Here is a 24324-nt window from a genome sequence, read left to right on the forward strand (position 1 = left end):
AGTCGCAGGGGGACATTGAAAACAATCATCGTCAAACTCGGGCAGGCCGACTGTCACTCGACAGACACGCTCTCTGGAAAGGCCTCGAAAACAGTGAGCGAAACATGTGAGATTTATGGTGTCTTAAAAAGCCGCATTTGGAAGGCACGCTCCATGCTGTAACCATGGCACACTGTATTAACTGACAACATGTTTATAAAAGGTCTCAGTTCAAATGCGCTGGAATCATTTTAGTGGATGGTGCCGGTAGTTAGGATATTTATTACAAGGGACGGGTGAAAGGGTATCGTTGATCCATCTCTCCCGTGACATTACGCACACGCACACTCCATATCTCTCAACGGCAACGATAGCGTTAGCATCCATATGTCCATGACAGCCCTGCCCTTACAGCTGGGCCCCTCACTCTCTGTATGAAAGGACCAGCTGCAACCAGAATGAAAGGGCTCAGACAGGAATTGATATTAAGAGATGTTGGTACTCCTACTAATTCTATTGTAAGAGCAATTATTGAAGTATTTAGCTCTTTATAATTAAGGGGAGATTACAATGGTTGATTGGTTTAAGCCACAGGGGAGCCATCCTCTTCTTGTGCTATACATTCCAACAGTGAACAGTATTTGCTGGTGGTCCCTACTGTCTTGCCTAAGTACAACTCCTCAGATGTTACTGAAACAGTGCCAGAGGATGAGCTGAAGCTCATAGTTAATTGTTTTGTATAATCACTGCTGGTTGGAATAGTTCCACAGGTATATACCATATTAGGACAATCTGCATCTAATAAGTAAGTAATGATAGGTAGCAGTGGTTTTATTGACCTTTTTTCTGATCTTAAACAATAATTCTGGTATGGCTACTGGTACATTATTTATGTTTCTGTTGACTGGACATAAATATGTATTGAGTATATGTAAGTGCGATTTTATTTGCTTGTTTCCCAATACTTTGTGTAATGGCCTCAAAGTATAACTCGACAACAAATAACCTCTGTCACGGGCGCACACAGAATATTTCATGGTATTTATTCAGATCGAGTTAGTGACCAAACAAATTGAATAAACTTGATTGAGTATTTTTGTAAGGATTAAAAGCAACCCGAGATGCTGACTTCAGCAACAATTGAATTTTCGAAATAGCATCACTCACCGCTGTAAAGTAGGTGAAGTCTTTTTAGCTAAGCGCAGAAACATTATCCAAATGGGCTCCCCCCACCTCCTCGAGCAGAACCTGGCGGTTGAATTTCACCGCTGATTTAATAGAAACGAAACAGGATGGATTTGGGGATATTTCATTAATCTTCCTTTCCTTTCAGTCCAGAGGAAATTAAACAGAATGGAGTCAAAACTTTGCTCCACAATTGTGCTCTGGGCTGCCAATGACTATTCTCTCTCTGGCAAGTTAAAACCCAATTAGTCACACAAATTCTTCCCTTATCCCTGACTCAGTGCACAGGGTGAATATTCTACAGTAGAGCGACAACCTCCACTGCTGCAGGTGCAAAGATCACTGTGGCAGTGGTTCCCAAAAATCCTACCAGTTTACCCCTCAGAATTCAAAATCCTGAGCTATATAATTGTTTTTGTTCAAATAATGTAGGTTTCTAGCATTTATAGCTGAAGACAAATTTTTGACCAATGCTATATAGAAAGTATATGTTTTTGCCATGCAAATGCATTTCTGGGATATTAATTCCATCCTCAAGATGAAATGCCAATAGTACACAGTTAATTTCAAAGAAAATTCATTAATGATACTTGAGGCCCAGCAAGGCAAGAATTTGTTGATATTACTGATACCTGTTGCTGTAGCATTAGCTATTGTCACTGCTCATAATTGAAACTGATAGTGACAAGGCAAGGCTATATGTATCATATGAAATCAAGTTGCAAAGTGAAAAAATGAAGTGGCAAATTGCACAATGAACCACAATAATTGTATGTAACTGTAATTCAGTGGCACTGGATATGAGTTTGCCAATATACAGAATGTGTTGTATGGCTAATGTATAGAAAGAGAACTTCAAGATCTTTTCATTATTTTTGGAAACAAAAAGCCTCCTTAATGCAAGTGTAAACATGTTTAGTATTATTTTTGATTTAAAAAAGAAAATCTGAGTTCGGCATTTTGTACATGACAGTGCTTCAGGGGATTCATTATTGTCCCTGGATCATTGTAGGGGTTTCCCCTCCATCTGTGACATCATCAGTGATTCCCTAGAGTATGCAGTACTCTGTCCCTCTTTGCTTTGTGTATGCAAGTACATTGATATTGTGTCTTTAGCGATGATACTTTAGGGATAATGGTTTCATACAGCAAACACACACAATACAGGCACTGGGTATTTTTTTTTTATTGGAATAATGTTTTTATACTTTTAATCAATGAATATGCGGATCCTTAGAGTATCGCTTCTCCATAGGTAGCACACATAATAATTAGAATGATAATGAATGATTTAAACATGAGATATGACTGTAAAGCCCTGTAAAATCAACCATGCTGTATTATGGTTGGAAAAAAAATCATTATACCAAAAACTCCATAGTTCTTATTTGATTACTCCTGATAAAATCAAGAAAATTGTAATGCCAATATCAACATGCTGGAAGCAATCTAATTTGAGGGTTTGTGGTTCAGAGGTTGTCTAAAGGTTTCTAACATTTGAAATGCATCGTAAGCCTGCTTCAGTCGAGGGTTCCCTTTACTTAAGGCATTTGCCGTCTTTATCAAGTAAATATGGAATCAATCAATAATTAAAACAAAGAGTGATTTAAATTTTGGGGAAAAACGTGAATGCAAATACGTACAGTACATAACTAAATAAAACCAAGAGTATGTTTACTACACCGCGCCAAGAATATCAATCAATATACTTCTGATTTTTGGAATTATTTTAAACAAACTTAGAACACACCGTTTTGCACGGATTCTTGTCCAAGAGACCTCTCCCTTTTCAATGGATGTAACAAAAAACAAACAGTGGAACAGGACTCCCGCAACTATAAACTTTAGATATTTCTTTGCGCCCAGCGGCAAAACGTTGACAGTTTGGGGGTAGCGGGGATGGGGGGGATTCTAATATGTATTTCCAGGATAATTAAATTATGTATATGATAAACTTCCTCGGAATGTACAGTATTAGCGAGGGTTTTAGAGCCGAATCCGTCCCCTTCCCCGCTCCAGTTACGCCTAATGAGGGTAATTATTACATGGCTTAACTGTAATACTGTATTGACTCTCGAGCTCCTGAATAGCCCTCGCGCTGGCAGGATGCACCGCGCGAGCTCTAACAAAGGGCATTTGAGCTCGCGCAAAACGCAGCGCGCCCCGGGTCCCGGCGCGAGAGCCCTTTGCCAGACTGCGCGCGAGCGCTCCAAGTAGAGCTAATACACAAAAAACACATAAAGACGGGATTAGAACCTGGCTTACACTACGAGGAAGAAAATTGAATGTTTGGTAGAAATATGCGGCTAATTCCATTCTGTCAACGGTGGATATTAAAGATTATTACTTGGCGCGTTCAATTATTCGTAAATCACAATGGCCTCACTGTTCGATTTCTCTTTAATTTCCAGAGAGGCAAAGTGGAACTGAGGTATCGTCTGATATCAATGCCACATAGGACCTCGGTGTTTTTGTGAAGATTTACTTTGCTTTGTTTTAGGGCAATACGTTAAGTACACATATTTTCCTTTTTTTGTTTTTGCAAAACTGAAATATTAATTCTACATTTTATCAGATGCCTTTCATACAGTGTTTCTATGTACTAACAATGATGATTTAGTAGCAGTAGTGTATTCATCATCATTCTCTTCTTTTTTCTGCTTCTACAACCACTCAACATGCCAGTGTATTGTACTATAATTTATCCCTCCGTTCTTAGGAGCCACAGTCAGAATAAACATTTTGAAACAAATATATGGAGACTATCAATAACAACTGTAATGCCCTTAAGCACATGGAATCAAATTACACAGCTGATCAAACTGAGCAGATTCTAGCAATGCAAATACTCACAAATGCAAAGTGAAACCCAAACCATAACTGATCTTCCCTCACAAAGTGATTAATTTAGACTAACATCATGATTAAATCTGATGTTGTGCATCACTATTTTTACCAGCATGTGGTATGATTATATTTGCATAAAGTATTACATACACGAGTGGAGAAATCAGAGTTGACTGACTATGGCACATAGACAAATATAAGCATATTGTTCTTAGTTTATACGGATTTAGATTTTAAATGCAGGTTTTGCACTCTCAAAGCAACAATTTAAGTATTATGTAATGCATTGATTTCATACAGAGTCTTAACTCACTCCATGACCTTAAGATGTGTTGTCTTTCCTTCCCTGTTTGCTCATAGAAATGTGCTTGGATTTAGCTTTGTAAAAATAATATAAATTTCACCAACACAAGTCCGATTCAGCCTCATGTTTTATCTTACAAGTGAAGCACTGAACAAAGATTGAAAAATACAACTTCCTGTACTGTAATGACCCTTTTGATTTGCAAAATTTCACAACAAATGACAATCCTTCATCCAAACGTCTGTTTGATAAAACAAGCAGTACCCAATTGACATACGTATTGAGAGAAACCATTTAAACGACAATACACAGAAGTATTCAACCAAACAAGTGGTCATTTCTTAGGCACAACAAAACAAGAATGACAAAAAAGCCCTCCCCTGGTCTTGGCTGGTCTTCAGCTGGGCATGGTCTTTGGCACCTGTGAAGGATTAATGAAGACCACCAGTAGCAGAGGGAGTTAATCTCTTATATTGAGTTACTGAAGGGGTTGCCCAAGTCAGTCCAGGTGTTCTGGGTAATACTTCCCAGATTACAACAATATGTTTCTGTTTTAAGGTTTGGTACCCTCCCTTGCTTACAGCGGCAGTGTGTTTCACATTGTGTGCTGCTCAGAGGTTTTCCAGGGCTCCCTGTCCAGGTGCCCATCTGATTGGAGCTGTCCCTTGGAGGAATTCATCAAGATTCCTCCATCTGCATAGTTTCCCTTTCACAAGATTTGAGTAAATAGGTTCTGTCTGACCTCTTAACCTTACAGTAAATTCATTATTCTGCACTTCCTAATTCAATCAATTATGCATGTTTGCTGAAATCTGTTTTTATGCTGTAACAGCAAGTCATAGTTTTTCTTTGCTTTTATTTTAATGCTGGAAATGTGATTTTATTTTCTTATATATTCTGTAGGACTATTTGGTACACAGAACAAATCAAAGACAGCTGGACTCTGGTGTATCTCTACAGTATGATAGACAGGTGTTAGATTATGACATGTGTTTCCTTCATTACAACTTATAAACATTAAAGAATACTTTGGGCACAAGAAAGCACACCTGCTGCTTCAGACTTGACAATTAATTTATTGCATTTTTTATTTATTTATTTTTTTAAATTTCTTTTGCAGATGACCTTTGGTCTTGGCTCACTAGCCCCCTCCTATGGTAAGCAGGCAAGGGACTTTTCACACCGTTGCTGTCCATGGTATTGTTGGGCTCAAGGGTCAGTCAAACCCAGTAAATCAATACAATCACACCAGTCCCAGATCAAGGTGATGGCTTGAATCCCTCACAGATTTAACAGATCCCTCTTCTCTGTTTGGTTATATACATAAAACGACTTGGCTGTCAGAATGATCTGTACAGTTTACTGTACACAATCTCTTACGTTCACTTAAGAATGACACAAAAAAGTTCATATACACATGCTGTAACTATGCATTTTGTATATGAACAGGGACTAAAGTAGATCTGTGAAATTATTCCAACTTTATGTATGAAGTGAATGTAAATGCATAATTTAATTAAAGGCTTATGTGCCAGTCAATATTTAAGAACTTTAATAAGATGCTAAAATGCTTTGATCATATTTTTTTCGAATATTAAAGAAGCTGTGTTAAAATTATAATATGCGACATCGCCTTCAGAGGAATTCATCTTTGTGATGTCTCCTCTGAATGTTTTGATAGAATAATTCTAGGTTCCATTATGACTCTGCCATGTCTCCTGTCACTGCTTTGCAATTCTTGTGATTTTAAAGTGTATTAAGTAGCACCTTTCCATAACCTTTGAAAGAGGGAGAAATGCATTTGATTCTGAAACATGTAAATGTGTCTCTGATTCATGACATGATGCATGGTCAGATAGCAGAGTTCTGTGTGCAATTCCGCCTTTCTGAAATAGCCACAAGACTAGCTGCTTTTAATCAGTAATTACTAGGATAGTTTGATGGATTCATACATTAATGAATGATTGATAATGTCTTGCAGAGAGAGCAATTCCATTGTGTCCGCTGACAGGCATTCTGGGTAAAATCTTTGGAAATTTGATGTTAGAAGTAAATGAAACCATTTAAGCAGAAAATGACTGGAGCCCAATTCCTGTGCCTGTGTCTCCATAAAAAAATAAAATTTCTACATATTATATTACCTACTAATTATGTAAGATAATTTTTGTTCTTGTTTTTCATTCTAGAATGTGAGCCCCCACAATTGTGCTTTGTTATTCTTTGAGATGAGCACCCCTAGACAAATTTTATATTTTTGATCCGGCACTTACATTAGCCCAGGGTCAGATATCCTGTACGTCAACATTGCTCAGGGTATGTGGCGCTGCTTCCAAAATATTTCGGTTCGAAACAAGTCCCTCTCAACATTGCCTTTTAAAAGAACACTAGTTGGTGCAGAGCAAGGCAGAGTAGAAGCAAATTTGTTCTTTATTGCTCTAGGAAGCACAGGGAGAAACAACGAAACTGCGGAAATAGAAAATGGATTCACGTTTGATTATATTTTACTATTTCAGAGTTTTGTAACAAATGACATTTCACTAACTGCACAAAGACGCACAGCTTTCCTCAATTAGTTGCATTCCCATTGGTGGAGGTGCCTGTTTCAGGAGTGCTGTACAAGGGACTTCAGAAAGAGCCCCCGCTTGCTGGAGACGCAAGGTGTTTTTCCAGGTGTTGTCCAACGCGAGAGGTGTGTGTTCTCACAGAGTCATGGAAACATCATCCATTATTGCCCTGATGCAGCTAATAACCTTGCACCAAATTTGAGTCCCTCAAATGATATTGAGACACATTTTAAACAAAGATGATATTAGGTATGTGGAAGTCAATAGGTAGCAATACTGAAATAATTAATTAAGAACACACATAGGAATGTATGTGAAAAGATGTAAACTTGTTGAAGGATAATAATTTCTCCTCTTTCCTGTTCCAAGCTAGCATTCATGTGGGTATTTGAAAGCACTGCTCTGTGCATTTTATTCATAACTTTCATGTAAGAGCACAGTGAAGGGAATTTGATCTCTTGCTGGTAGGGTAAGGTACCTGCTAACATTAAATAAAAATGCCAAACACCATTTTAACCTGTCCCTCACATTTACTTGATAAAAATGGGTAGACCTGAATGAGGCCTAGTACAGTACATTGTCATATACATCTAAAATTTATCCTCTCTTTTATCCTTCATATATTTTGGGACACTCAATGTCATGTATCTTTATCATTACAACAGAAGTAATTTGAATTTACTGTGAATTTTTCTATTTAATTCAACTTTTGTAATTTATGTATTATCGACAGTCTTTTATCACACTGGCAGGGTCAATATAACTACAATGAATTTTGAATGACAAATTTAAGAAAGGGGTCGTTTTTCTTCCAAATAATCTCTTTGGGAATTGAAAAATGATCAAACACATGTGTAAAAATAAAACAAAAAATATTATGGTGAGACCTCTTTCCATTAATCAGCAAAAGAGCAAAATTAAATGCAAAAGTCAAAAGTAAAACCTATTTCTGTAAACAAATTGTAAGTATAAAATTGTACTATAATAAGCCCGTAATAATAAAAAAAAAACAATATTACAAAAATAATGCAATACAACAAAACTATAAAAATACAGGCAGACGTTTTGAGGAAATTTGTTTAAAAAAGCATAGCTTACTAATCCACAAGCCCCAAATATGGCCACCTAGCTATTGCATCTGAGCTCCTCTTCTTCATGCAGTAGGGACAGAAGACATTGTTTGTCTTCTGTCCCTACCCTTAGGGCTCCTGAGGAGTTCAGCCAGCAAAGGCCTACGCTCTAACGCTTTGCGTTATAGGTCAGACACTGCTAGCTTGAGTCTAGTCTACTTCCTTAGCCAACCATCACTGGAGTCCACAGCAGCAGGGCAAAATCACCCCACCAGGCTATGGTTATGCTTATATCAGACAAGGTTATTCCTGTCACCACTTCAATACTTGCTCTTGGCAACTTCCCTGGCATTTTTAGTGTAATGTTCAGTAAGTAGTTGGTTGTCTGTGATGAGAGATGTGCTGGTGCTCTAATGATCATTGGCTGTCTTGTAGTGGACTGTTTGATTATTAGTGTTAAAAATTCCAATTAGTGTCAGTGAGGAGTGCACTTACTGTATCTTGCTTACCGCTCTAAACATGGGTGTGGGAGACTGAGCTAACTAGTTTTGGGTATGTATGCTATTGCAGCTGAAAAAACACCATATTCACGTAACTTGCCCAATATCTAGCTCTGCAGGGCTAGCGAGTGATTACAAAATTATGGTAAAGAAGAGGGAAATAAAACAGATACGTACTACATCCACAGTCTCCTCAGTATTGCACATTGTAGGTAGCTAGATATTGGGCAAGTTAAATGAATATGGTGTTTTTAAGCTGCAATAGCACAAACACCCAACACTAGCTAGCTGATTTCAGAAAGAGTCTTAGCAAGAAAGGTAGTAGCTATAAGCAACTCCATGAACAAAAACATTACTGTTAGTGACATTTTTTCCTCTCAATGATGTGAAATGACGAACAGTAGAAAAATATTAATGTCAGGTAAATAATGCTGGCTTTAATGCTAAAAACATACACAACACAACAAAACATAACAAAAGCTCCATCCGTGTCAGTAATGGATAAATAACACCAGTCATTCCAGGCATAATTCTAAGGTGGGACTAAAAAATACAAAAATTAATGATTTGGAATCATTCATCTTATGGTTACATCTAAATTTGATCTACACAACACCATCAATTGCAATGGATAGGGGATATATTACAGAAACAGGCCAGGTGGCAGCCCATTACTGATTTTGACTGATTAGGTAGCGTGGATGATAATATAAACACAAAGTATGGCAAATTATTTCAAATATTTGAGCTGAGACCCACATGAATATCATTTCTCTTAGTCTTCTCCTGGCCAATGCACCCTTTTGACCAATTGGTTGAACTATCTATATGCGTTTCTATGCAGATGAGTCCAAGTACACTTAATAATAGCATTACTGTGCAGTGTAATCTAATGATGATATCTGGATGACAAATTCAGTTATAATTTTATTTCAGTTATTTCAGTTATTATTCAAAGCACGAGTGTCTTCAACACAGAGAATGGAGAACACACTGGACAAGCTGCATTTCTATGCATATAAATATATTTCTATATATATATAAATAATATGTTCTTGTTTCTCAACAATCAAATGGTCAACAGAAATAGCCTTGCTTTAAAACTGGGATGGTATTCAATCCACATTTGTAACAGTGCTTAAACATTACCAGACATAATTAAATTAGATAATATTTCAGCCTTCATTATCTAAAATGATATTTTCACCATAAGGAAAGAGGTGTAATTCCTATCTATAAAAAGTAATGACAGCATTCAGCCAAAGATTAGTTGTAAGCATTGGCATTTGTTTGTTATGCTTATTTGTACTATGAAGTTTATTTATCCCTCACTCTGCACAAAACCAACAACTAGTGTTAGGTTATATTCCATATAAATCAGGATCTTCTCTTTCCTTGATAATCCTGTATTCCACTGGTCAATTATGTTATGCCTGTGCTTCTCCTCACAAAACCACACCAATAAACATAGGAACAGAGAAAGTTTAAGGATGGGAACAGACCATTCAGCCCAATGAGGCCCTGCATTTCACCTATAGTCAACAGCGTGTCTAGCAAAGTGAACACTGCTCTTGAACACTCTCTGCACCCACTTTAAATCCTGCTAAAGTATTCCACACATTAGTAACTCTCAGAATGTTAAAAAAAAAAAAAATACTTCTCGTGTGACATTTGCCTTTAACTACCAGGCATATCCTCCTGTTTTGCTGACAGATCATTGCTTTAAATTGTTTCTGTAGTCCATTAAATTAATTCTATTAAAACATTAGAAATACCCCCAATCAAATCCCGTGAGAGTTTCCTATTGTTGAGACTGTAAAGATTATATGTCTTAGGTTTATATTCATATCATTGTTATATAAACATAAAGAACATAACCACATTGAGGGCTGGTATCAGGGCCAATGGACGGATGTAAGGTGATAAACTACGGAATCTGCTGCTATGCCATACATTGTATGCCAGAGATACATTTACTGCATACAGTTACTACATTTGTACTTGCTCGTTGACATGTTCATTAAACCTGACTGATTTAGAGCTAATAAAACATAGTAATATTGCAATAAAACATATTTTAAAACTATGTTTTATTTAATGTTAACTTAAATAACTGTGATATGATATAATGTTGATCAAAAATAAATATACCTCTATATGTGTACATCACCGTTTTGGTTTTGGACTAGGTAAGTGTATGTTAAAGTATATGACATCACAAATTCTGTTTTCCCTCTTTGATGGTATGCCACACACTCGCTTTTTGTACATTAAATATTGTACATTACATCTTAGGAGTTGTGAAGGTATTCAGATTTTGTTTCCCTCATTTTCCAAAAAACTTTCACCAAGAAGATTTCCACAATTTTTACGATATGGTTTGTTCCTTTGTAAGAGTTGTACTTACCTGAGGCTTTTTATGTATGTTGGGGAAAATGTGTGGAAATGGGCAGTTTTATTAAACACACAGGGCCAGATTCAATATAGCAATACAGACTGTCCTGAACCTGCATAAGGAGAAAGCAATCCCTTCACATTTCTCTTCAGTGACTGCTAAAACCATATATATATATATATATATATATATATATATATATATATATATATATATATATATATATATATATATATATATAATATTTTCAGAAAAATGGTTTACGACAAAGCTCCTTGCAGTTGCACTGACTCTAATCATCTCTCTGATACAATTGCTGTCCAACACTATACATTCATGTTCAATATAACTAATTAGCAAATAATAATAAAAAAGATGAATCTTTGATGTGTAGCTATGTTATCAATAGCGGGGTGTGCAAGATGGCAGTTTAACATGTAGGACTTTTCCTGAGGGACAAATAAAACTCAACCAGAGACAAAAAACAAAACGTTGATTCCTTTTGTGATGTCAAATGTTTGTTGCTTATCTTTAGTAAATGTATGGTAGAGAGGTTTTTTCGTGCAGGTATTATACTTGTGGGAGGGTATTACATTTATGATTTGCACAACTCTTACTGGTGAGGGTATCCTTGAACTGCTGAACTTCTCTCGTAAACACATAGATTTCATCGCTATCAAACATGGCTTATGTGATTTAACAAAAGGCACACTGTAAAACAGGCACCCGCTTATATGACAGCCTGACATGTACAATAAATAGGAATTTCTCCGAGGCAGTGCTCAGAAATGATAGATTAGATTTAAAGGGGCCTTTATTCCATGTCCCCTTTACCTCGTCCCTGCTGAAATACACAGGAAATAAACACAGAGTCCAGTCTGGCACTGATACCGTGGGTCTGCCTTAGTCTAGCACCTCTGAAGCAGAACTGGCGTGCGCTCCCGAGCAGATCTACTACGCTAAAGGTATGAGACACTCGGAACAAAGAGAGCTAGCCAGGACGTCCTTTTCTCATTTTCACTAAATCTATCCAAAATACATTTAGGACTAAATGGCTTAGCTGCACTCCAACACTTACTAATCAGTGATGTCATGCACTGCCTGGATTTGTATATTGAACCACTGTGGAAAGGTTTGCCATTAATTTTTATGGCTTTTAATCTCAGCTGTTTGAGGATGCATGTGGCAGAGATAAGTTTTAACATGCAGATAAAATGGTCAACTGAAATATCTGGATGGAATGTGTCACTGTTACTGATGTACCAAATAATGGTTTGTCTTCTATTTAGTAATTTATGCTGGGAAACATCTGTTCCTCCCTTTGTTAACAGTGACATAGTTGTCAATGAGCACATGATTACTATTTATTGAGTGGTCATTTTGTTACAATATGCATTCTAGATGTTGTGATATATCTGTCCTTTTAAGTCAAATCATACTTACAGCTGCACGTGGACATACCAGATCTAAAGGTTTCAGTGAAATATTTTAAATACAGAACATTGTACAATATGCTTATAAGAAAATATATTTTATTGAAAGGTAATTTTGTCTATGTGTGACTACACATTTATAAATATAGATAGATATATATGTATATAGATATTTGCATCTATATACACAGAGATAAATATGACAGACACTGAACGTATGTAGACATGACTCCCCATTAAATTCAGACCGTCTCTCTTTTCTGGCCCTGTTTATTCCAGCTAGTGTGTGGTTGCATTACAAAGTCTGTCTTTAGAATGCTTTTTAAACAGGTTTTAGAGATCAGGCCCTTGATATACACATAGCAGTGTAAAGATGCCTCTCTGTGCGGTTTCCATTGTGGTTGCCTGTCTAGGCCTGTCTGCAGAAAGACCATTTACGGTCTGTGATTGATGCCATCTATTCAGATTATAAGTGCTGCCTTCACACCTCTTTCGCAGCTTTTAATTCCAAATGGCTATCTCATTTTTGCAATCCTTTTTACTCCCTCCTTTTACTGCCACTTGGAAGTTGAAATGTAAAAAAATAATGCTAGGTGCCAGTTTTTTGAATTATGGTGTGACTGGAGAGCAAAGCCCAAAGTGCAAGTGCCTTTTCATACGGCATAAAAGGCTGAAATGTTTACATATCAAAAGGCTATAGGCCAATTTCTGTCAAAATTATACATGAAGTTAAGCAGTACAAGCAATTTATTTAAACACTAGTCATTGTAGAAAAATTCGAGACCATATGCTCTTTTTGCATTTTTTCCACAAATGTATTTGACCCATAACTTGGCAAGACATGCATACTACATAATTTGCCATTTAAAATTCAAATCCTCGTGACATTGAAATAAAAGGTCTTCATCAAGAAAACAGCCCGTGAATTAGAAAACAAGTTGTCATTGTCGAGGGTGAAGGGACAGTATCTCAGTTCTTCATCCGACAATTATGATAATGTAAACTTCACCTGCAGCAACAGTCAGAAGTTTGCAAAGAAATACTGGCTAGTAGTGATTTATTATGTCAAAAACAAATATAACAGCAACTTTTTATTTAAATGTGTCATTGAATGTATCGCTATAATCAAAGACTAATGCGATGTCTGTACTTCAATATTGAAAGGCTATTTGTGCCGCATGCCAACTGTATGCTATCATCATTATCAATATTAAATAGCAGCGTTTGTGCATATTTGCTGTAGCAAATAGCAAATGTCCTCATATTAAAAAAGTGTGCTATACCTAAAGATACCTTATATCCCGACCAGACGGCTTTGCAGCCTTGTCTTTTTTTTAACCTTAAGTATTGTATTCATATGTAAAATCGTATTCCCTCGCATCATTCCCATGTTGTAAACAACCTAATCTTTATTTACCATCCTTAGGGCGGTCGTTTATGTTTAACGCAGGCGTAAATACGAAACAAAATAAAGCCCTCATGTTTTCCGCCCCTATTTGGACACACTTAAACGGTGCCAATTTTGGTAATACGAAAGGAATAGTTTTACATTTTATATTTATCGGTTTTGAATGCGCGTGTGTGTGGTTGTGCGTGTGCGCGTGCACTGATTTAGTAATTTGAAAATAAATGGCTTGCACAAACATCATCGCTGTTGTCGCGGGTTTTGCAATTAAAATGATGTCAGTCCTTATTAGAAATCAGAATACACTGTTGTAACAAGGGTACTACACCAATGTCTGAAATTAGTTTCAGTAAAGACAAGTTTTAGTAAATAGTGTTTTCATACATTTGTGTTTTTACACTTTGATATTCCATTCCCAGTCAAGGCCTAGCACTACCCACACTATGTCACTAAATACTGGAATGCAATCATCAGATTGTTTTATATCAACACATAAAAAGAAACCTCAGTTTCCATACCTAAATGTTTCACAGCCCAAGCTTCAACACTGAAACATAGCCTAGTAACGCTACACTGAAGTGTTATGAAGCGGCATCCAAACATGCCTTTCATTCGTAGATTTCATTTGTTCAGTCAAGTAATAATCATTTAACTTTGCGAATAGGAGCGCAAATGACTGTTATCTTATCAAAGGCAGGGTAACACACACGATGAACAGAGCCGTTAATGGAGGTGTTTAAAGTTAATACGCACAATTTCCTACCCACCGGGACGGCTTTGTTGATGGAGTACACATACTAATGTCCTCATGTTTACCTCCTGTGGATAGTATGTGACAGCCGTGTCAAACCGTGTGTTCTTGAAATAACATACGACTCCAACAATTGGAAGATTTTGCAATCATAATACTATTTGGTCACATTCCCCGTACACAAATTTCATATATAAAGTCTGTGGTTAAATAGCTCAAAACGATTGATTCTAGTAGGCCAATACTTAGCAAGTGGTGCTCGTCGTGTATAGGACTGGGTACAAAATTTATAATATACAAGGCATAAATATAATTTTTGCTATTAATTTCCTTACCAGTCGCCTTATATATGTTTCTAAAGAGGACAACAACCCGCCAGGGCTTTGAGCCTGCAACCTCCTGATGCATGCCAGCTCCCCTACTATGCCAAAGTGGTTCCTGCAGTCGTCAGGAAAAAATGAATACAGCAGAAAAAAAAGATCAAACTTATTATTTGATTCCGTTACTTTCAGTTGTTTTGTCTCATTATTTTTCATTTTGTGTCAATGTATTTACTGAATAAATAACATTCGTGGAAGTTTTTTTTTATGTAGTAGGCTAGAAATATGTACAACGTCAATTAATGAGGAGAAAATAAAGTCGCAGGGAAAATTCTTTCACCCTCAAATGAGAAATAACACCTCCATTAATGAGTTAACAGAGAATTTGCCCGCAAATTCGTGTCGACAATAGAATTAATCAGATTAACGTGTACAATTACCTTGCGCGGATGACGCAGGATTGCATTTGGTGATTTGTTTCAAAAGTCTGCAAATAGTGAAGATTAACTTAATTGAATTAATTCTCAATACACAGATCCGTGCTTTTCACACTGCTGTGTGCTAACTCCTAGGAACAGCCAATCTCTGGTTTGGGTTGTCATCTGCATTTTTAGTCGAGGCAAAATCCCCGATGACGTCAGTAGAGTATAAAACAGGGGAGAAGTTCAGATGGACCACAAATACAAGTTACTGTAGCGATTGATCGTGCGGGAGGTCGGGTTGAAGAAAACATTCATGGTTTTGACGAGGGCTTCCGTCATTTAAGCGGACTTTATATATTTAAGAATCGAGTATATTATATATATTTTATCCTTCTCCGTGTGATGCCCGCTGGCATGTTCAGCATCGATAGTATTTTGGCTGGGAGACCCAGTTGCAAGGACTCCGTTTTACTGCATCGGAATGCTCCGGTCGTGTTCTCTAATTTGACGGATTCACTGTACACAACAGATTATAACGGACTGTATTCGCACCCCGCTGGACCATCGGCCTCAAACATCCAAGCAGTAAATGGGACTAGAATTGGATATAATAACTATTATTATGGGCAGCTTCATGTACAGGGTCCAACTGGCCCAGCATGTTGCGGCGCAATACCAGCTTTAGGCTCACAACAGTGTCCGTGCATACCTACAGGTAAGCGTTTATCATTTATTCCACTTCTTTTGTTGAATTTCAAAGTTTCTCGTACTTGTTGCAATGCTGGTTGAATCTCTCAGGAAGGCTTCGGTCATTCGTAAAAGTTCCGATACGTTTATAGGTTATACGATTGCACTGTTAGGCCTGTAAGAATAGTGTAAAATGAATGAAAACTTGCCAAGACAGAATTACTGCCGTAAGGTTTTGTGGACTGTAAGATTTTCTTCGCGTTGTTTATGCATGTTCCCAGTGAATGATATTCCTCTTACAAAACAGGCTAGTGCGCCTTTTGAACCCACAGGCAAATGTTACAATGTGTCAGGGACATCAGCTGGCAGTTTGGGGATCCTGTCTTTTCGGGACTAGATCCCCTAACCCGTGCATATTTTATTACAGGCTACGAAAGTACTGGCTCGATGCTCCTCTCCCCAGTCCCGCACCAGATGATGTCGTACATGAATGTGGGTACCTTAACGAGGACAGAACTTCAATTGCTGAACCAGTTACACTGCCGACGTAAACGGAGACACCGGACGATCTTCACCGACGAACAGCTGGAGGCTTTGGAGAACCTTTTTCAGGAAACCAAATACCCAGATGTTGGCACCAGGGAACAGTTGGCACGAAAGGTGCACCTTCGCGAGGAAAAAGTTGAGGTGAAAACATTTGCTGGTATTATTGTAGATTGTATTATTATGACTTCATGGCATTTAATTAACAGGGGTAACACCAATGAACAAGCAGCTTTGCCTTTAGATATTACACATACGACTAAAAAGAACGTCGATTGTTGCCTTTCCCGCAGTGAAATAGCACCAACAAGTAAACAATTAAGAAATTATTTAGCAATTTTCTACGAAATGTAGCGCATTTACAGTCTTTTTTTGAATGAACAAATTTAAAGTTTATGACCCTTGGTTTTGTTCGACGAATTTAATTCGCTCACAAGTTTAGTACGCAATTCCCCACACAGTCCTGTAGGTTATAGCGATTGTAAGCGTCTGTACCCTTTATTTCCGCATAGGTGTGGTTCAAAAACAGACGAGCGAAGTGGCGAAGACAGAAACGGTCATCCTCCGAAGAATCAGAAAACTCTCAGAAATGGAACAAATCAACTAAAACAGCCACAGAGAAATCTGAGGAAGGGAAAAGTGACGTGGATTCAGACAGCTGATATTTTGAAAGGACCGTTGCATATGTGGATGCGCACGTCTTGCACACGCCATTACCCATAAGATTTGGACAGAATGTAAATAGTGTATATTAAATGTGGAATGAAGTAAAAAAAAACGTGTTGCCATAATGTTGCACAGTTGTATAGTATATATTACTGTTATTATTCGTATTGGTATTTATATTTAATTTAAGACTGTTGTAACGCACACAATATGTGGGAAAGCAACAGAATCCGTTTTTTTTGGTTCCTACATTTTTTTCATTGAATATCTCTTTTGAATATTAAATGTTAAACCTGATAAATATGTTTTAACATAATTAAGTCCTGTGTGCTCCCTCTGCCCCGGAGCTCGATATACTGTTTTAGTTTACAACGTAAAGAAAAACAAAAATAATAAAAAAAAACACCACAAATGTATTTATATTAACATGATTAATGCAGTTATGAGCGTATTGACTGGGGTGTTTTTTTTCCTCTAGAGCATATTTGCATTTTATTGGAAACATCTAGTCTATAACTTTAAAATGGTAATAACTACAGGAACAGTGAGTATGCATTAAATGGTAACTGATAGTTCTCTATGTCCATTGTTTTTATTTCTTATAAATAAAATAGAAAAAAATTGCGATATGAATATTGACAATTACTCCGTTTCAGACCACTCGGCAACATATCTTTTAAAAATACTCATATAACACATTTAGTAAATGACTCCAGAATAAATTATAATAAAGACTAATTCACAGTAAGTAATTAATTGGTTTTATTTTAGTAATATATAGTTGATGAAAAATAGCAAAGAATATTGACAAAAGCCAAATCGTATTTATCAAGAGTCAACATAAATATGATCTTTTTTTTCGTGGGGATGCGCATATTTTTTCAGAGTAAAGACGTTTATGTCATTTTATAACGTATTATTGTATTCATCTGCATTAGTGTCTCTGTATTAACACAATTTTATGCTTTGACAATTTAATAAAAAGCTATCTGACTACCTATACATAATTTAGAGGAATCCCTCGTTTGATCTCATTTGTTATTTTGATGGTATTACAAAAAGAGCGCAAATATATTTACTGGGATCATATTTACGTTTTAATTTATCTGAAATACATTTCATACACTTGTGTTTATGTCGTTGATTACTATATAACGAAAAAATTAATCATTTTAAAACAAGATATAGGGCATCCCCAGGCTGGTCATAGTTTTTGCAAGTAGGGTCCCAAGCAATCAGCCAGAAATTACTTAGCGCATATATGCGGCCCGGTTTCCTGCACTTAATATTCCATTTCATCTGGTCTCCAGCTAAAGTATTAACCACATAGGCCTACAATAGATAGCATGCAAGTTTCACATACGCCTGTCCCCTACCTACAGGTGTAAAGACGCAACTTTGAAGTCACAATAAAACCGCAGCGAATGCGACAGTGCCCAGTGAAATCAAAACTTAATTAAATTCATTGCTTTACCACATACATGGCCAAAGCCAGCAAGCAGCAAGTAGCGCTTCCTATCGTTAGAATTTCAGATCAAAGCTGCATTACTATTAGTGCTAAATTTGTAGGTTATAGAGGATAGGTCATGTCAGCAGAAAGTGACGCATTGCAGAAAAAAGATCAGTCTGCTGAATCTATGAGTCAAAAATTACAGTTACAGCAAGAGGACGCATTTAAGGCATGACCTTGCGGATAGATTTCAGGCTCAACCATTTTTCAATAAGATAGAAACAGAAGCCAGGCCGCGAGGTCAAGAATAGGCTACTCATCTTTCTTTGAAAACCCGTGTTTTGCTCCAGAATAATGAAACGCATCTGATACAGAAATGAACATATTACTCTCCGTTTTTTATGGAACAGCTGACCCATTTCCACAGGTGAACACAGATGTCTAACGATGCAAAGTTAACTGATCCATATAACGGTATCAGAACTATAAAGACGAAAACTGATTTCTCATCTCGCAATGTTTGAATGCTTATACTTCACAAAGGATCTCAGACTATTTGTGTGAAGTCTATACCATGGAATACCAATAAATATCAATAAATATATAAATATCAACAGCCATTTTTTGATTTACACCACAGTTCACAGGATTAGATGAGTAAAGAAGAATCATGCAGGAAGATTCATTTTAAGAGATAATTTAGGCCCACTTATGACTGAATTTACTTCATTGTGGATATGTTGTTCAGTGGTATACAGAGCAGTGCCATCTTACACAGTAGGGTACCATAGGGAGCAGAGTCCCACAAATTGAATGAAAGATTCCTCTAGATAAATTACCTCAATTAAATTCTATACCAACTGAATTTTTGTTATCTGCACCTAAAGCTGATTGAGCAATTGAATTATGCAGATCTTGTAACAATTGCTAATTATAAAATGTGTTGTAACACAGACCCACATTTTTCTGTGCGGCATTTTGAACCTCTGCTTATTTGGCGATAGCTTATTATTATTATTATTATTATTATTATTATTATTATTATCATTCAATCTGTAACCTGCATTAATGGTGTAATCTACATATTTAAAACCCCCTTCATGCTATTCAATAGTATATATAATTGACATTTACAATTTAGTTGAATGTAAAGGCTGACAATACTAAATACCTTTAAACTAAAAATTCATAGAGTAGGTCACACTGCATAATTAGAATATATCACTCCGTGTTTTCTATGGTGTCAAATTTAATCAAATACTATTCCCCATGTCATCAAAACAGACAATTTCACTTTGGCTCCATACTAAAAATCTGATCACATCTCCATACATAATTTCCAGTTCAATTCAGCACTATTGTGGTTATGATAACAATTAATTTGCAGGATCACGCAATATCACCTGTGTTTGATATCAGAGCAAAGGCACTCTTCGGGTAATCAGATACACATGCACAATTTCCCACACACAATGCACATTTACTGCAGGTGATAAAAATGATCACTTCAGCTATAATTTCATGGGTGGGAGTAACTGTAATAAAACAAGACTAACTAAGCCCACATGTAGCTGCGCTTCTTCATAATAAAAATGACAAAACTATCAGCCTCTCCTGGACAGTAGGAACCTCAAATGAGCATGGCTGTTAGGCTACACGGGTATAAGTAATTAATTCATGTGGATGAAATCTAGCACGTCATAAGGTAATCAGATAAACAGAATGGCACATTGGTTCATATGCAGGGATTAGTTTGGCCTGGACATTCCAGCTGCATTCTGTCATACACTACTTGCTGTGGTACACTGAGTTTGCTCTTTGCTGAAAGCTGGTGTTCTAGTCATTCTAGCTGCATAGCACTTTGCCCTTAACTGCCCTTAACTGCAAATTTAAGCAAATATAATATTCTTGCATATTTTTATTAGTCATTAACAGCAAGAAACATTGTGTATACAAGCAAGAAAATCTAACATTTTTAAAAAGTTGATTCTCAAGGTTAGGGACAACATGCATTGAACATAGATCATACTGAGACTGATTGACATAGGATCGTTATGTCTGATATACTGATATTATATATATATAGTTAAAAGATTTGTGAGAAGTGTGTTGAGTGTGAGCCAATACTGTCTTGTAATGATTAAATATTTGTTATAATAACTTGACCAATTACATAAATGTTAAATACCTAACAAAATAATACTGTATAGGGGAAAAAAAATCAAATAGGCTACCAAGAACAGTGACAAAATATAGAAAACAGCATTTTTCAAGGCATTTAAATGCTGTAGGGTGATGATCGTATGTATCATATTTTACATTCAGCTACCTCCCCCCCCTAACACACACACACACACACAAAGAAATGCATGTGTGTGCATGGAGGTATGAATATATGAATACACACAGACAGACAGAAAGACAGACAGACAGACACACACACATACACACACACATTCTTATTCTTATATATAATGTCTGAATTATCTGCACTTTTTGAGTTACCAGAACAATAATAATATTGACATACTTGTTTTATCGACCCTGTTAAAATGTATTGGTGTTACACCAAAGTAATAAAAATAAGACATTCACAGAGAAGACACATCATTATTTGTGGGAAGGACAGAAGCATTCTTGCTTAAGTGCTAGAGGGCTGGTTGTGTGTGTCTTACAGGAAATAACAATTGCAAAAATTCCAGATTCTCGGTGAACCTAATAAAATAAGTATTCTAATTATGTGATCTTGGAATATGCAAAATATAAAACTCAGATGAACCGCCTACTGATGATTCTGGAGACCTTTATTCTGTTGATGGCACGGGATATTGTTTACTCTGGCAAGTGGCTATGCTAAAGGCCACATTTGTGTGCTGCAAATGAATGAGCATTTTTTGCTTTATTACCTCAGATAAGGAACACAGCACAAATTAGTACATGGATTGTTTAAATATTGTCTGTGCTGTCATGCTGGCTGCAATAGTTCTCAGACAACATTTACATTCATTTTCATTGAAACAAAGGCAGCACACAATTTTCGAAGGAAGTGGTTTTCATGCTGAGATGAGTGTCGTCTCATACATGTTTCTGTATTTCAGTTTTCAAATCCACTATTAGTGGGTAAAACAAGAAATGAGGACAATTTTCGGGAAGGTGGCTCTGATTTTTATCCATAACACATTACGTGAATGGCTTCTGGAATATGCTAAGTCCCCAAGCGTTTCATATTTCCAGCTCCAATTGAGGGACCATATTTGTTTATCTGTTCACTTCCTTTCATTTCGTCTCACTCGCAGGGGTTGCCATCTATGAGCTCACATTTTGCCTCATTATATTTGCATTATTAAGGTACATATATAAGTAGGTGTGTGTGTGTGTGTGTTTGTGTATGTACAGGAATCAACAGAGAAATTATGCTAATTTGTTAAATGAAGGATGTGCAACAGTGAGTACAGCTTCCTGGTATTTAAGGTATTAGTATAACCAAATGTGATAGTGACGCAAATGTTTCATATTTATTTTTCAGTCAAATTAGGGTTGTCTTGGTACATGTTGTGGTACCTAAGAATACTATTGTACATTCATACTTTAACATAATATTTTACTTGGCTGGTAATGCCATGAGTAAAAGTGATACTTTGTTCCTTTAATCAAGACACATTCCGATTTGTTGAATCAAAACCTGTATAGATCATCACTGACATATAATGATAAAAGAATACAATATTATAGTGTGCTGCACTTTTATTTCTGGCTAAGAATATAGGTTATTTCATATATTTTCACCCCTGCAACCAAAATGAAACTCTGACCTCTATTATTGTCCATACAAGAGAGTACTGTTATGTATCACAGTAACACAAACTGTGGACAAAAAGAAGCTACAACAGTTCCTGATTTTAGAATTCCTCATTAATAAGAGAGGCATGTATAGTTTGACCTAGGCCCAAATAATATCAGGATTTTCCAAGCAAAATAATATCTACTTTTGACGTTCTCAAGATGATTTAACATCAGAAAAATAATAATACAAGAGTTCTAAAGTGACTTTTTAAAAACAGATTAGAAAGGGGCAGTGCAAGTATTTTAAGATTTGGCAATGATACAAGCCAAGAAACAAAACACATATTACTAATAATTCTTTATACGTCTCGCTATGATTTATGTAGTGTTTCACTTCTGAAAGCGAGTGAGATATACATAATACAGAGCCAGAGATATTAATCTTTATTTTATTTATTATTATTTATTTTTTTATTTCTTTTTTGTACAAGCCACAATTTTGTATTTCACAAATTAAATCCAATGTTTTTTATGTCATTATTCATTTGACCTTTTTAAGCGTAGTTCCTGGCACTTGGTAAAACATAGGTGGAGTCCAAAAATATTAGGCATTGAGCTAACTCCAAGAGGATATAAATCTTTGCCTTTTACAGTCATTTCAAGACAACTTTGTTCGTTATTCAACGTGTCGCTGTGTTTCGTGAGAGGAGGTCTTCTGTCCATTTTGTGTGCATCTTGCGCTTACCTAAGCTGTGTTGCACAATTTATTTATCTTGTTTATTTATTTATTTAATTTTTTTTTTTACAACACAAAGCAGCTGCGTCAGTGACACAGACCTCTACATTAATTTTATTAGTACACGTGGTCCGAGTGCTTAACTTCTTGAAGATTTGGCCACAGGAGTGACAGCACTTGGGAGTGTACACACTTCTAAAGATAGACAAGGGTGTTGGCCTCTCTGTGGTCCATTTCAAGAAATGTACGAAATGGCCTCTCTTCATGGAGGAAGGAAATCTGAATGAGAGCAAGAAAAAATAATGCATATTTTTACAGATGTAAACTTCCTGCTATATTATTACCATATTTCACTGAGATGACGTGTGGTTTGGTGTTTGTTTTGTTTTGTTCCAGACTGTCTCCCAGTGGAAGCAAATTCCTTTAAAGCTTGACTTTATGGCCGCATTAGGCTGGGAGTATCCACCGTCACCACTGGAGATTATAAATAAATACAAGACGTGTTAGGATTCATTTATAGCCAAGTTCACCCCGGAGAGCAGTGCACTACCGCAATGTTTTTATCATGCTCGTAATTACCTAGCCTGTCACCACACACATTGCAGCACACCAGTCATCAACTGACTTCAATTAGCACTTGTCTTCTTGCTAAATCGCTGAAGAGTTTTAAAACCGAGAGCCACCAGGTTGCAATATAGCTACTGTCAGTATTCACTTATGTCAAATAGGGGGGGTTAGTAATGGCACAGACAAATCAAGAGGGATTGTATGGATTAAGCTCCACTTCTTGGCGTATTGGGTCTTTAGAGATTGGTCCATTGGGTCCCAGCACAGCGTTTTGTTCCTATCTCTTCACACTAAAGGGAACAATTGACAGTTGTGTAAATAAACCATTTCTAAAAAGTATGTTTTTTTTTTCCTATTTTTGCCAAATGTTACAGCATGCATTTTCTATTAATTAAAATTTGCTACAGACGTGGGTTTGCTTGCTTAGGTAGGAAAGAACCATATTGGTTCAGATTAATTTTTCAGACTCGCCCCGTTTAAGCAAGGGTACTCTGTCTGCTGACTGTTACCGAGGGCAAAAAATCTAGGCGCAGAGCAAAACTCACCCCTGTCTGAGACTGGTGTGGAGAGCTCCGACCTGGCGCAGAACGCTTGGCCTTAAGTTCCAAAATGCCCTCGGGGGACCGCAGAGGGCCTGGGGAATGTGAGCCGAGAGTAGGGTGAAGTGGGGGTTGAGCTGACGCAGCGTTCGCCCTGTGGCAAATCGCCCCCTGACGG

The 24324-nt window shown here is 36.8% G+C and overlaps 1 protein-coding gene across 1 annotated transcript; it reads left to right on the top strand.

Moving 5' to 3' along the window:
• The first annotated feature begins 15577 nt into the window (after nucleotides 1-15577).
• gsc (goosecoid) lies at nucleotides 15578-17067 on the top strand. Its single transcript, XM_036541566.1, has 3 exons — nucleotides 15578-15896; nucleotides 16290-16549; nucleotides 16918-17067. Exons 1-3 carry the CDS (start codon nucleotides 15578-15580, stop codon nucleotides 17065-17067), a joined length of 729 nt encoding a protein of 242 aa, XP_036397459.1.
• Nucleotides 17068-24324: the final 7257 nt, after the last annotated feature.

This window comes from Megalops cyprinoides, chromosome 12 (genome assembly GCF_013368585.1).
Source record: "Megalops cyprinoides isolate fMegCyp1 chromosome 12, fMegCyp1.pri, whole genome shotgun sequence".
NCBI lineage: Eukaryota > Metazoa > Chordata > Actinopteri > Elopiformes > Megalopidae > Megalops > Megalops cyprinoides.

Bases quoted from the DNA above. Each gene is read 5' to 3' on its own strand.
- gsc (XM_036541566.1), top strand. From the start codon at position 15,578: ATGCCCGCTGGCATGTTCAGCATCGATAGTATTTTGGCTGGGAGACCC. The intron at 15,897-16,289 runs GTTTATCATTTA...ATTTTATTACAG, and splicing joins GTGCATACCTACAGGTAAGC to GCTACGAAAGTACTGGCTCG. The intron at 16,550-16,917 runs GTGAAAACATTT...ATTTCCGCATAG, and splicing joins TTCGCGAGGAAAAAGTTGAG to GTGTGGTTCAAAAACAGACG.